Raw genomic sequence first — 15,164 nt, forward strand, 5'->3', positions numbered from 1 at the left:
GAGAAAGAGGTAGGTGGCGAGATAGGAAGAAAAGGAGAACGGAGAGTTCATTGGGGGAAAAGCAATGTAAAAGGCTGAGACCAAGGCGTTAGAGGTTTTAAATGCTGAATGCCTTTCCACAGATGTGGTTAGCGAGACCTGAGTTTTAGGACAAATGCCTTGGCAGCCAAGTGAAGAGGGCCGGGGCTGGGAGCGGGGTTAGGACTCGGCAGCCTCGGAGCGGGGCTCCTCGAGGACCAGGAGCCTCCCCCTCAGCAGAGGAAGCAGCAGTCGGTCAGTACACAAAGGTCAAAGGGCAAGCCAAGCTTAGCCGGACCCAGGCCCGGGGCTAGTGCTCGGAGTACCAGCGGCGGCAAAGAGCATGGTTCCTGCCCTCAAGGGCTAACGTTTGAAAGGGAAGATGCCAAGCAACAAACACCTCCGCGCCCTCCTAAACTCCCCAGAGCCGCCCCTCCCACACGCACCCCGCGGGACACGGTCCGAAGGGACAATTTCCGCCCCCAAACTCCGACCCCCGACTCGCCCTCGGAGCCGAGCATTTTAAGCTCACCTTAACCGCCACCTCCGGCGCCGCGTCCACGGTGCCCACTAGAGAGAGCTTGGCCGAAGGCGCCTTCGTCAGATGGATAAGGGAGTCGGCTGCCGGCAGGGAACAGCGGCCACTCTCGTTGTCGGAGTCGGACTCGGATCCCGAGCCCGACCCGTAGGAGGCTGCCAGAGCGGCGATGGCAGCCGACATGACTGCAGCTCCGACTCTCCCGGGGTAGCTCCGGCCTCGGCGGAAGAAAGAGCCGCGATCGGAAAGGTCCTAAAATCCCTTGGTCTCCCTCGAGCCTCCTCGAAGTCCGATCTAAATCCAGGTCCACGAGATTTATACTATTTGGTTATTTAACCTTTGTTCTATTTACACAATACGAGAGTTTTCAGTTAAATTACTTGATGCGGGGGAAGGGAGAACACACTGCGTTTTTTTATATCTTCCAGGACCTTACCGGTTTAATTAAGACTACGAGTTCCGACAAGCTAGCTAAATACCATTTCATAATCCGGCGTTGAATGAGCAAAGCACCACGGGAGTTGTGGTCTTTCTTGGGAAATTTTTGACACCGCCCCTTAATGGCTGGTTTCATTCAATTGGCTATTGCCTTACCTTATTCCCTAGCCCATCCTCGGTTCTTTCTGGCCCCCTCCCCCAAACCTAGGATTGGGTTATACCACGCAGTCTCTGGAAAAGGGGGTGGGGAAGCACGGCTTTCATGCCATTGGGGTGTGTTAGGGGCTGGGTTTCCAGCATCCTTAAAGGATACACCTGGGTACCGGAGTCAGGGGAGGAAATGGAGGGTCGTTTCACTGCGGCCCCCACGGGGGGATAACCTTTTAGTGGGAGATTAGTTAAAAGAACTTGGAGTGGGGAAGGTGAGGGAGTGTTGTTAGTCCCCCTATTTCACGCTCCTTTTTCTCTCTCCCGTTTGTGGAGCTCCGCGCGCTCTAGTTAGGGGGCGGGGTGGGGGGAGGGTGGAGGCTCGCGGTGTTGTTCGCTGTGCTTCTTGCACAGGGTTAGTCTTGAAAGAGCCGGAGCCAGAGCTATTGCAGGTTAAGCGTAGGGAGGGAGTGGGCCGGGTCGGGTCCGGCTGGATCGCTTGGAACCAGAATCCAAAGGGCTCTCCCTACGATCCCTACATTACCCAGGGCCTTTGGAGGAATCGGCTGCAGAAGGAGTAGCAAGCAGCATCAGCAGGCATGAAGGAGGTGTAAGACAAGAGCCCCCCGCCCCCCGGTTTTACGGTGAGTGTGTCTTAGTGTGCGTGTGTGCCTATCCTTCTACGCCCCCGGAAAAACTGCCTGGCTCAGTGTTGTAGCGCCCTCCCTCCGCCTATTGCCTATCCCCTAGTAGCTATCTCCCCCCCTTCCCATTTCTTCGGGTTCCTTTCCCCCACGCCGCCCACCCCTGCGCAGCTGGCTGCAGACCGAGCTAGCTAGGCGTTTGTGCCTGTCTAGTGGTTGGTTACTGGTATCTCCCTGTGGCTGCTGGAGGGAGGCTGGGAGGGTGCGGGTGCAGGTCCCACCTGAGGTGTCATTGCTTCTCCTTTTTCTCGGACCTTCCTCTCCGGCTGTCACACCTTCTAGCTGTTGGCGAAGGTTCCAGTTTAGGGGTCGTGCATTAACCCTCGTTCCTCCTTTGACTGTGAGTCTCCTTAAATGCAGGCGTGTGTGTGTGTGTGTGTGTGTGTGTGTGTATGTGTGTGTGTTCAACTGCTTTGCTCATCGCTTTTATCCCCTTCATTTGTGGCGGCTGCAGAGGCTGTAGTGGAACAGCTTTAGCTGTGGTTACTGTCGCCTCTGTCACCTTGTATCTGTAAATGGAGTTCTATCGAAAGCACCCTTTCTTGGGAAAACTCTTATTGCCCGACTAGAAAGAAAAATTAAGTGCTCCTTTCCCCCCCCCCCCCATCCTCTCCCCTCGTGGTACAAAATGCCCCCTGTCTTCAGGGATCTCACGACTCTCGCACTAGCTGCTTTGCCAGCAGAGCAGGGCTTGAAAAGGATGCCCATCCAAACAAATTCGACTTGTCTTTTAACCAGTTCACACATTCCTTCCCATATAACGGCATTGCACTTGAGTTTGAGTTTAATTCAATTGCCACCTAAGATCTTTATTGTGAGTTGTATTTTAATGCTCCTTTTGGTGAGATGGCATGCGAGTTTTCATTAGTGTCAATAATTGCTTCTTTAAAACATCTCATTATCTCAAACATATATGTATGTTACCTTTCTAATTGTTAAAAACACAATGTTTAACATGGAATCATTCTTTAACGAAAATACAGTCTTTGAATTAAGATACAAATGTATTTTTTCACCAGCAGTGGAGGGTGGGAGGAGAAAATTGATTTACGTAGTATAATTAAACCACCTACAATGTAAATTTCCCAAATTGCTTTAAAGGAAAATTTGGTATTTTCCATTTTCAGAACTTTGTTTAATTTTTAGTTATCTAATATTGTGTCTAATAATATGAGCCTTCCTTGAAATTCTGATTTTTCAGAGAAAGAGGGAATTAAGGATTGAAAGGCTGTATCGATTGATTCATTTTTATTTAAAATCTTATTTTGGATTATAATAATGCTGTTATGTAAAATTTCCTAATTTTTCTTCTGTTCACAGTTATGCACTTAAAAGATATTCTTAAAAATGAAATACTTTTTTTAAATTATTGTGAGAAAACATGCTATACATCTGACTTTTAAAGAAAACATACCAAAACATAGTACTTTGTTTTATTATTGCAGCCCATCCTGATTTTTTGTGTGTGCCTAGAAATTAAGTTTATTATTAACACTTTTGATTAAATTGAGATGAGGATAGATAACTCATTGTCAATTGATACTAGAATACATACAGTCAGTAACTGATTTATAATAGAGAACATGCAATAACAAGATAAATAGTTGTATTATCTGAAGGAATGTATGTTAGGAAGCTTGCTGTAGGAGATAGTATTACGAGCTTTATGTCTGGGAGATTTATATGTAACACTCTGCTTCAATTTCCTGTGTAAAATGGGGTTAATATCTACTTCACAAGAATCTTATAAGGTATAAATGTGATATTGTTGTTTTTAAAGTATTTTAAAGATCTTACGTTGAATAAGGATGCAAAGTGCTTAAGTAGTATAGAAAAATGAAAATCTAATTATACTAGTTTATCAGAATGATTAGTTCATTTATTCCATACTTTGTGTTGGAAAGGTAAAATTCTAATGAGAAAAAACATTTTTCACTTAACTCAATTATAGCAAATTGATTATTCACATATTGAACATACATTTTTAAAAATCCTATAAATCTACAGGAATGCTTAAAGGTCCTTGGATAAAGTATGAATGTTTAACATATATTGGATTACTTGCAGTCTAGGGAAGGGGTGGAGAGAGAAAAAATTTGGAACACAAGGTTTTGCTAGGGGGAATGCTGAAAACTATTTTTGCATATATTTTGAAAATAAAAGGCTATTATTTTAAAAAGAGGAAAAACTATGTATAAAAACTCTATTTCATTTCAATGAAGAATCTATAGAAAATATCAAGACCTTTCCCCTGCCCTTCAGAAACTAGCTGGTGAGAGATAACCTATAAAGAGGACCTATAAGTTGAAAGATAGGATAGTTACTTTGTTATTATTGAAGCTTAGGGATTAGTCCTGTTAGGGGGATTCTGTATTTCTGCTGATCAAACTATATTTAACCATACATTTTATTTTAAAGTGGTGATAATTTGAAATAGCCTGTTATTTGATTTCATTAATTATGATGTATTATTGATAGTTTGTATCTCATTATTTCTTAGTTTGGAAGTTTGATCTGTTTATATTCAACAAAAAACACTTTGTTGCTGTTTCACATTTAAAAAAATAGAAGAATCCTCCCTCCCCTTTCTGATTTTTTATGTTTAATGGTGTCAGTAGGAAGCATTGTACCTTTGACAGTTATGTCCAAATTCTCAGACTACTTAAGGTTGTTTTGAAACAGTTATGAGTTTTTTAATTGCTTATTTCATTGTGAATTCAATTGATTGTTGACATTATTCCAGTAAAAGAATAAATTATAAATAAAAGTAACAGTCATAATGTTGTTTACAGAGAGGGCAAATCAAATTAAACAGTCACCATATGATTTCTTTAACAAGTTGTATGTATCTATGTATATTTCCTTTGAAATATATCTACTGCATCAAAAAAGAATTAATAGCTAATGAAATGGATTTACTTTTACATAAATCGTGACCTAGTGACCACACAAAGCTTTCTCTAGAATTCTCTAGAATCTATATTTTAAAAAACTGAATTAACCATTCATATATAGTTCAGAACTTTTATATTCCTTTGTCTCAATAGGCAATGAATGTATTATTATAATTTAGGATCCATTTTATGTTTGAAATTATATTTAAAGTTTTTCTTGAGTTTTCTTCACAAATCTCAAGTCTTTCTTATTTACTCCTTTTTCATGAAAAACATTTATAAAGCCAAATTACCTCTTGTATTATGAATCATCACCTTCAACTGACCTGATTTTTTTTCTTCCTTTTTACAGATAATTTAATAGAAAAGTTGTCAACATTCCCTGCTTCTTGTCTTTTTCTTTTCTTTATTGATGACTTTTATATCATATTTAATTCTTAGTATATCCCTTCCTTTTCATTTATAAAGCAAGCCTTTAATTGTAACAAATTTAAATTAAAATAAAGTTCCTCAAAGCCTGACAACCTATAGGCTGTACCTTACATCATATGCAATATTTCATACCCATAGTCCCCTATTTTTTCAGTGAAAGGTTGTAAAATTTCTGTTTTCTTCAATGGAGCCAAGCTCCAACATTTTAGCTACATGATTTTCAATTTCAGTCCATTGTTCTTGCCATTTATACTGATGTTAAATTTCAATACATCATTCTTTCCATTTATTATGATTACTTTTCAGCCTATTGTTCTTGCCATTTACTGTGATTACTTTTCAGCTTATTGTTCTTTCCATTTACATTGGGTAGCCATGTATATTGTTTTCCTTCTCTAACAGTTCACATAAGTTTTCCCATGAAAAAAAAGTTCTTAAATTGTAGAATTTTAGCAGCTGTGGGAAGGATTGATCCAATCAATAATAATAAAAGAAATGCAAATCAATTCTGAAATCTCACATATAGCAAATTGTCAAAGATGACAAACAGAAATAATCAATTTAGAAGACACTGCCAGGAGATAAACACATTAATAATAATTATCATTTGTGCAGCATTTTAAAATTTGCAAAGCACCTCCAAATATGATCTATTTTTGTTCTCACAACAATCCAGAGAGTTAGCTATCTATTCACTGGACCACTTAACTTCCAAATTGATACACTATTGATGAAACAATCCAAAAGTTATAAGAAATGATTTGGAATTTTGTGAAAATTAACTTATGATATCTGTATCTGTTATGAAGAAGTTTCATTGTTAGGTTTGTGCTCCAAAGTGATCAGAGTAAAAAAGATGTATTATATATATTATGTACTATGACTAGCAGCACTTTCTGTGGTACCAAAGAACTGGAAACAAAATAAAGGTCTTTTCATTAGGGACTCACTAAACAAATTGTAGTACATAGATGTAATACAATATTATTGCACAGTAAGAAATATTGAATAGTAGAAGTTAAGAAAAACATAGAAAGATTTCTGTGAACCTCTTTGATTCTCAATTCCTTGACTTTGAGTCCTACCACTATACTAAAGCATGTGTGTGTGTGTGTGTGTGTGTGTGTGTGTGTGTGTGTGTGTGTGTGTGTCTGTCTGTCTGTCTATGACTCTTTCTCTGGCCAAATTTAATGGTCTTTCCTCAGTCCTGCTTCTTGTAATAAGGTGTTTGAAACTGTAGAACACCGCCTCCAGCTGGGGTATATTCTCTTGCCTGAGTTTTCCTGATGTCACTCTACTGTAGTTCTCGGAATGTCTTGATCTCTTTTGTATGAGATCTCTTTTGCTCTCCTTGGTTTCACTCTTATCTCTATTCAGATAACTCCCCAGTCTTATTTACTACTCATTCCATTTTCCTCCTGTTATCTCTGTGAAGTATAATAACCTTTATATTGGATTTGTGAAACAATAATGGCCAACTTAGAAATTTGATATCCAAGATAAAGTACTAAAAGATTAGCAGATATAATTTATAAGACACTAGCAGTGATTTTTTAAAAAGGATAGTAAATAATGGCAGAGATACCACAGGACTTGAGTAGGGCATATAGCCTTATTTTGCAAAAAAAGGGCAGGAGGGTGGCAAAAAAAAAAAAATCTTTGAATCATAGGCAAATAAGTCTGACTTTGAGGTTTGGAAAACTTTTAGAATAGATCATTAAGGAGATCGGTGAATGTTTAGAAAATGAAGTGGTAATTACAAAGAATCAACACAACTTCCTCAAGAACAGGTCATAATAGACAAAATTTATTTCCTTGTTAGCAGGGTTAATAAACTGGTTGGTCAATGGATTGTTAGAAAGTGTCCTCAGATTTCTGCAAAGCATTTGGTAAAGTACCTCATACTATTCTAGTAGAAAAGATAAAGAGATGTAGACTAAAGGATAACATAATTAAATGAGTTTGGACTGATTGAATGGATGAGCTCAACTTGGACTTATTAATTGATCAAAGTCTACTTGACAGGAAATGTCCAGTATGCTTGATCCTGTACTATTTAAACTTTTAATATTGCTTTGGATAAAGTCATTGGTAGCATGCTTATCAAATGTATGGATGACATGAAACTAGGAAGGATAGCAAATACACTAGGTGGGTGACAGTAAGATTCTTCTAAGATACTGGTAAATCACAACATTGGATTAAATTAAAGAGATAAAATTTAATAGGAATAAATATAAAGTCTTACACTTCAATTAAAGAATTCAGTTTCATAATTATTAAATGGGGAAAGCATGAAAATAAGATGTGGATTGTTGACTCAGTATAGGAAAAAACAAAAATTTCTCAAGATACAGCTTCTTGGAATAATAGTGTCTTCTTACTCCCTGTAGAGTGAAATACAAGATTCAAAATCCTTCATAACCTACTTCCTCCCCCAACTTTTCCAATAGTCTTATGCCTTACATCTTCCACTCCCCAACAATATTCTGCCATCTACTTACACTGGCCTCCTTGATATTCCTTGAACAAAACACTCCATCTCTTTGCTCTAAATATTTTCTGTGGCTATCTTCCATGTCTGGAATGCATTCCCTCTTCATCCCAATCTCCTGACTTCATATTTTAACTAAAATCTCAAGAATCCTTTCCCAATGCCTCTTAATTCTAGTGCCTTCCCTCTGTTGATTTCCTCTATATCTCGAATATATTTTATTTGTATGTATTTGTTTTTATGTTGACTCCCCCTTTAGATTGTTAGCTCCTCAAGAGCAGAAACTATCCTTTGCTTTTCTTTGTATCCCCAGTACTCAGCACACTTTCATGGTTATCCCAAATAAGGGGTATGGTCTTCGATTTTCAATGCTGCAATTTAGGAAGGGCATTAGTAAACTGGAGAGTGCCCAGGGAAAAGCAATGGGGATGATAAAGGACTTCAGTCCACATCTGATGAAGTATGTTTAGTCTGAAGAAGAGATGACTGAGGTGACATGGTAATGGTCATTAAGTCTTTAAAGGTATGTCTTAGAGAAGAGAGATCAGATTTGTATTCTTTTGGCCACGGTACAGAACCAAGAAACATGCTTAGAAATTAAGTCTATGGGCTGCTTTGGGATTTAGTGAGTTTCTCCTAATTGGAGCCTCTCAAACAGAAACTCAGTGACCACTTAGTGTGTTATAGTGGAGATTTCTTTTCAATCATGGCTTGGACTGAGGTTTGTTTCAACTCCTAAATGCTGTTGCCTGCATATGACTCCTGTGTTTCCTAAGTTCTGTTCCTTCATTACAAACTGCCTCCTGGAGATCTCTACCTGCATGTCCTTTTTAGACATCTGAAACCCAGCATATACAAATCTCAACTCATTTTTCCCTCAAGCCCTCCTCTTCACCTAACTTTTTTATTTCTGTTGAGGACATCTCTTTTCTTCCAGATCACTCAGGTTCACAAACAGAATCATCCTTTATTCTTAAATCTTACCTTTCAAGTTTAGAAGTTCTTCACTCTTGTCATTTCTACCTCCCCAATATTTCACATTCATCTCTCTTTATTCTTCCCTCACAAAGCTGCTATTATAGGCTGCCTCTGCTATCATCATCCTCATTCTCATCCTCACATCTCTCCTAAACTATACTCTTCTAATTGTTCTCTCTCTGCCCATCTTCCTCACTTTGAATCTGTCTATATAGCTGGCAAATTGATATTCCTAAACTACAGGTCTAATTATGTTAGTTGTCCCTCATTGTTCAAGAAACTTCTGGTTGCCTGCTGTCTCCAGAATTAATATAAAATTGGATTGGTTGATAGAGAACTGGATTTGTTATCAGGAAGAATTAAGCTAAAAATCTAGCTTCAGATTCTTACCAAATGTGTGTTCCTGGGCAACTCACTTAACCTTTATCTGTTCCTACTCATCTATAAAACAGGAATGACTATAATAGCACCAAACTTACAGGGTTATTGTGAGGACAAAGTGAGATGTTCAAAAAGTGCTTTGTGAGTGTTAAAGTGCTATGTAAATGCTAGCCATTTAAAGCTAGTCCTTTATAATCTAACTCTAGCATATATAAGTAGATTAATTAATTACACATTGATCACTTTTATGCTCCAGCCCAAGTGGCTTATTTCAACAAACTATCCTTTTCTTGTACTTGTTATACCATCTTCTACCTCTCTCTCTTTATATATTCTGTCCCCAGCCCTGGAATGTTCTCCCTATTTACCTTGTTACCTTTAGGTCTCACTTAAAGTGCCATCCCCTATGAGAGACCTTTCCTGTTTTCTCCATCTTGTTATTGGTCCTTCATAACTACTTGGAATTTGCTTTGTATATGTATTGTATTTCTTTATCCTTGTATCTGTATGCCCCTCAGTAGTATGTAAGGTTCTGGATGGTAGGGACTTTTTTAGTCTTTGTATTCCTAGTATTAATAAATGTGTGTTGGGTTTAATTTTATTCTATTATGTGTTCTTAAAGAACCTCTGTAAAATTATGTTGGCTATGACAGATGCAAAGGGATCAGCCATAAATAACTAGAATTTGAAAGCATATTTTAGAATAGTACAGATTTTATGCTTGTTTCCTCTTAAAAGTGAGACTAACTACCCTCATTACCTCACAAAGCTTTTAGGGACTCATTTGAAAATATTTTGAAGTCAACAAAGTTATAAAGATAAATTATGATTCTTAATTATGGGTCTTTTTCTTTACCAATATTCAGATGAGGGATTGAGTGATATTATATAAATTCTGAAAAGTTTTCTAATCAGAGGTTTTGACAGAATTAATCCTGAAATTAATAGTATGTGCAAGCTTATTAAGTACCTCAATAAAATGCTAAATAAGTCTGACTTTTCAGATGTGCTTCATAGATGAAGGTGAAAGAAGCAATTTGATATTATGGTGTCCTCCAAAGTTTAGTTATTGTCATATTTTGTAAGTGGAAGTAAACCGATTAAAAGCCCTACTTAAAATATGACAGGATTCTACTGCAGTTTATTTTGAAAGCTGCTTCATAAGTGTTGGTAGAAATTGTGCTAAAAAAAAAGGATGTGCTAATTTATTTTCAAAACCTTATATATTTCACAGATGTGAGGGTACTATGTTACAAACTTAAGGATGTGCAAACTGGGATTTATAAATAACTATTTTTAGAAAAATAAATGTTCAGCTTTTAAGAACAAATAAAATACAATAATGCCTTATTAGTGAATAAATTCTTCCATGTAGGCAAATTTTCCAGATAACTGAAACACAAAACTATTCTATCATTGACATAAATCTTTTCCCTGTCCCTTTTTATTGATTCTCTTCCCCACCCCCATCCTATTCAGTAAGCCTTTCTTTGTAGTAATTTTAAAAGAAGAAAAAAAATTCAGTTTAGCAAAGCAAAAGCAAAACCATGTCTGAAAAGTATATTCAGCTTTTGACACAAAGTAATTTCCTACCCATCCAATAAAGGACAATGCATGAAACCTCAGATTTATTTTAATTTGCTTTTCCAGCAATTTAAAGAAATCTCTTATACAATTATTAATAGTTTGCAATTTTTTTGAGGATCAATCAATAAGCTTTTATTAAATGCCTACTATGTGCTAAACATTGGGAATACAACAATAAAATAGAATCGTCTCTGTCCTAAGGGAAATTATTGTTCATGCCCTTTAAACACTTGTCTGTTCCAGCAGTGGTAACTGGTTTTCTATAAATATGTTAATTCCTTATATCTTTTGGATGTCATACCCTTATAGACATCTGATGCAGTTTCCTCCCCAATTAACAGTTTGCCTTATCTTAGCTAAATTAAATTTGCTTTTGCTTATGCAAAAGCTTTTTAAATATATGTGATCAGATTTGACTCATCTTTTTCTCTCTTCTGTCCCTTTTGCTTAAGAATTTTTCTCTTGCCATAACTGTGAAATATACTTTTATTTGTCTTTCATCCAATTTTTTATTTGACCATTTATATTTAAGTTGAGCATAACACCTGACAATCTAGTGTAATGGATAGAAAGCTAACCATGAAGCCAGAAAAACTTAGAATCATGTCCTTTCTCTGACACTTACTGTTAATATAATACTGTTACTTTGGCAGTATTATAAACAGCTCTCTAAGATTATATAAGTTGCAGATAAGGTACTAATATAGCTGGCTATTATTTTAACTGAAGTAATTCACTTGAAGCTCTTTATGCCAATAAATTCACTAGTCCACTAACTATCCTAATCCCTAATCCATTTAGAACTTATTGTGATGTATGACCTAAGATGATTTATCTAAACCTATTTTTTGTCTAATTTTTCTAGTTTTCCAAACAAATTTATTGATTGGAGTCCTTCCCTAAGTAGTTTGTTCTTGAGATTATTGAATGCTAGATTTTGGGGAAAATTTTTTCTGAATCATATATATCTAGTTTGTTTTTTGCCATAATTTTTTGATCAGTACCTAATAATTTTAATGATTACTGCTTTAAAATATAGTTGTGGTTATATTTGTACCTTTTCCCTCTTTCCCTCATTTTTTTCTTGATATCATAAACCTATTCCTCCAAATGAATTTTATTGCTATTTTGACAAGCTCTGAAATAATGACTTGGTTGTTTGGCAGAGCACTAAAACTGTAAATTAATTTGGATAATTTTACTATTTTTAGCATGATTCAATCATCCTTCCCTTATTAGAGTGTTTAAGACATAATTTAACCTTTTTATGACTCCTTGGGATCATTGATATTGAAGAGCTTGTTTTGTCAATGCATGATCATCTTCAGGACTGTAACTGTGTAGAAAGGCTGTTCATCACTGTGTTAAATGTTCCCCGACTGCTTTGTTTTATGGGTTCTTGTATCAGCAATTTCAACCTGTTAAGACAGCATTATAGAAGTCAGTCCAATAGGATAGAAAACTCTCAACAATGAAATGCTGAAAATGCATATTGAAACAATTCTGATGAAAATGCAAAGGAAGAGCTAAATTCTACAGAGTTGGGGAAAATATCAGTGTGGATGCAAAGGAAATTCAGTCACTAATTTGGATTTTATGAAGCCAAGAAGGGTGGATATTAGAGCCTTAATATAAAAATGTGGTATGATCCTATAAAACTATTTAAGGAGCACTAAAGCTCAGAATGATGAATGTTAAGGACAAAAAAAGATTTTTTTTTTTCCCCTTTTCTAAAAGCTACTCTGGTGCTTGGCATGATGATAGAATGTCGGATCTTTCCTGCTATTGGGAAGTCCAGGCTGATGGAAAAATTTGAATTCTATTGCTCTGAACTGCAGTAGGGTTAATGTTGATCTTGTGTTTTTACTCAAAACATTTAGGCAATACTCTAGTGAACTCCTATTACCTGCCCACCTTCAAAAGAGTGACATGACCAGTTCAGGTTAGGAAATGGCAGGCATAAAAACTTCCTGACTGATCAGAAATGGGTTTGGACCCTTGGATGGCCTTTTCACTTCCACCCTGGGAGGACCCATTTTTTAAAGCAAGATCCAAAAAACCCCACTATTTTTGGGAAAACAGGAGAATCAAAGAAGGGCACCACAACTATTGCTGAAGGATAAAATGGGATAATGGTAATGCCTTAAAGACAAAAAGAGTTAATTATTCTTTATTTTGCTTCTCTTTGCCAAAGAAAATGATTCTTGGACTGGAAAGAACAGTACAAAAATGGTTTCACTGAAAGTTGAAATTCCAAATGAATAAAGGGATACCAAGATTCTTAGCTATTCTTAATGAGTTCAGGCCTAAAGGAAATAACTCTTGGGGAGACTAAAAGAACTGGTAGATGTGATTACTTGGCTGCCATTCAGTATCATAGAAAAACTGTGATTGCAGTCAGTAAGCATATAGTAGTACCTACTACGTGCTGGGCACTCTGCTAAATGCTTTACAAATATCTCCTTTGAGTCTCACAATAACTCTAAGAGGTAGATCTTATTATTATCATCAGGAGGCAGCTAAGTGGTTCAGTGGATAAAGCACCAGCCCTGAAATCAGGAGGACCTGAATTCAAATCTGGTCTCAGACAGTTAATACGTCCTGGCTGTGTGACCCAGGGCAAGTCACTTAACCCCAATTGCCTCAGCAAAAACTAATAATAATAAAAATAAAATAAAAAGATCTTATTATTATCCCCCACTTACAATTGGGGAAACTGAAACAAACAAGATTAAATGGCATGCCCAAGATCACATGGACATTAATTAATTAACCTCAGTTTTTTTCTGTAAAATGAAACTGATAATAATAGCAGCTTTTTCCCAGGGTTGTACTGAGGATCAAATAAATTAATAATTGTGAAGTATTTAAGATAGTGTCTGGCATATAGTAAGTGTTAGTTATTATCATTTATTGTTAAATGTCTGAGGCTAGATTTGAACTCAGGTCTTCCTGGCTCCATGTCTACCACTACGTAGTTCAGGACAATTTGAAGTAAAGTCCCATCTGTGACACGTATTGACTGTATGTGATAACAGGTAAATTGGTTGACCAACTGAAAAGCTGGTGATACAGGCTCTAGAATTAAAAGTTGCTCAGCTGTATGGGTAGTAAGAGCCCTAAGAGCCCCTTGCTTTTATGAAATGAAATCACATTTGTATCAAAGCAACAACAAAATTTTAAATAGTGTAGGAAAGAAATACTATCTATATAATCTTTTGTCTAAATTTTAGCTGTCTTTGACAAAATCATTTGTGCTGTTCTTATGGGGAAAATTGATATAAGCTAGACAATAGTATGAATATGAATGGATCTCTCCATTCATATACCAGAATATATCCAATGGCTCCCTGTTGTCTCTGGGATAAATATTGACTTCTGCATTTGGTTTCTAAAGCCTTCATAATCTGATTTCAACCTTCCTGCCCAGATTTTTATACTTTGCTCCCTGCTATGACCTAGCCAAACTTGTTTACTTGCTCTTCACAAACAATTCAATCTCTGGCCTCCATGTCTTTGTACAAGCTATAACCCATACCTGGCATGCCCAGTCTCTTCCCTTTTAGAATTCTTAGAATTCCTATCTTCTTTCAAAGTTCAGTTCAGACAAGATCATGTTCTATAGAATCCTCCCCCTCTACCCCTTCATTGCCTTGTATATGTTTTTATATGTTTACATGTATACATGTTATTTTACCTGATTGAATAGAAGCACCTTGAAGGCAAGGACTGCTTGCTATTCTTTTAAAATTTATATTCCTATCATCTAGTATAATGCTTGATGGATAAGAAACTTTTTTTTTTTTTTTTTTTTGCTGATTAATTCAAAACTATTTGAATGGCTGGATTCATTAATGGCTCAAGGTCAATGTGGAGTGAAGTCTGTAAGTGCAATACCCTAGGGATCTGTAATTAGTTCTTTGCTATTTTAACTGATTCAGATGAAAGTATGGATGGAATGCTTCTCATATTTGTAGGTGATACAAAGCAGGAAAGGATAGCTAAATGTTGAATGCCAAAAGATGCCAAAGGATTTTTATTAGTTAGAATCATGAGATGTCTTTATTTATTATTATAATTTTTAATATATTTTATTTTATAATTATAACTTTTTTTTTTGATAGTACATATGCATGGGTAATTTTTTACAACTTTATCCCTTGCACTTACTTCTGTTCAGATTTTTTCCCTTCCTCCCCCAACCCCCTCCCCCAGATGGCAGGCAGTCTTATACATGTTAAATATATTATAATATATTCTAGATACAATATATGTGTGTAGAACCGAATTTCTTGTTGCACAGGAAGAATTGGATTCAGAAGGTAAAAATAACAGTTTACACTCATTTCCCAGTGTTCCTTTTCTGGATGTAGCTGATTCTATCCATCATTGATCAATTGGAATTGGATTAGCTCTTCTCTATGTTGAAGATATCCACTTCCATCAGCATACATCCTCGTACAGTATCATTGTTGAAGTGTATAATGATCTTCTGGTTCTGCTCGTTTCACTCAGCATCAGTTGATGTAAGTCTCTCCAAGCCTCTCTGTATT

The 15,164-nt window shown here is 36.6% G+C and overlaps 2 protein-coding genes across 8 annotated transcripts in view; one reads left to right on the top strand and one right to left on the bottom strand.

Moving 5' to 3' along the window:
* The window catches only part of CDC40 (cell division cycle 40), a 68,667-nt gene extending 67,484 nt beyond the window's left edge, over positions 1–1,183 (bottom strand). Inside the window, exon 1 of the mRNA XM_074310109.1 lies at positions 551–1,183. Coding sequence (XP_074166210.1) covers positions 551–739 — 189 coding nt within the window. The 5' untranslated portion in view covers positions 740–1,183. The remainder of the gene's footprint in view (positions 1–550) is intronic.
* A 70-nt stretch (positions 1,184–1,253) lies between these two features.
* WASF1 (WASP family member 1) overlaps positions 1,254–15,164 on the top strand; it is a 110,810-nt gene continuing 96,899 nt past the window's right edge. For 5 of the 7 annotated variants that reach the window (XM_074310112.1, XM_074310111.1, XM_074310114.1 and 2 more), the window contains exon 1: positions 1,254–1,785. The gene's annotated coding sequence lies outside the window, so the exon portion shown is untranslated. The other 2 variants (XM_074310115.1, XM_074310110.1) reach the window with 2 other exon arrangements.

This window comes from Sminthopsis crassicaudata, chromosome 4 (assembly GCF_048593235.1).
Source record: "Sminthopsis crassicaudata isolate SCR6 chromosome 4, ASM4859323v1, whole genome shotgun sequence".
Classification (NCBI taxonomy): Eukaryota; Metazoa; Chordata; class Mammalia; order Dasyuromorphia; family Dasyuridae; genus Sminthopsis; species Sminthopsis crassicaudata.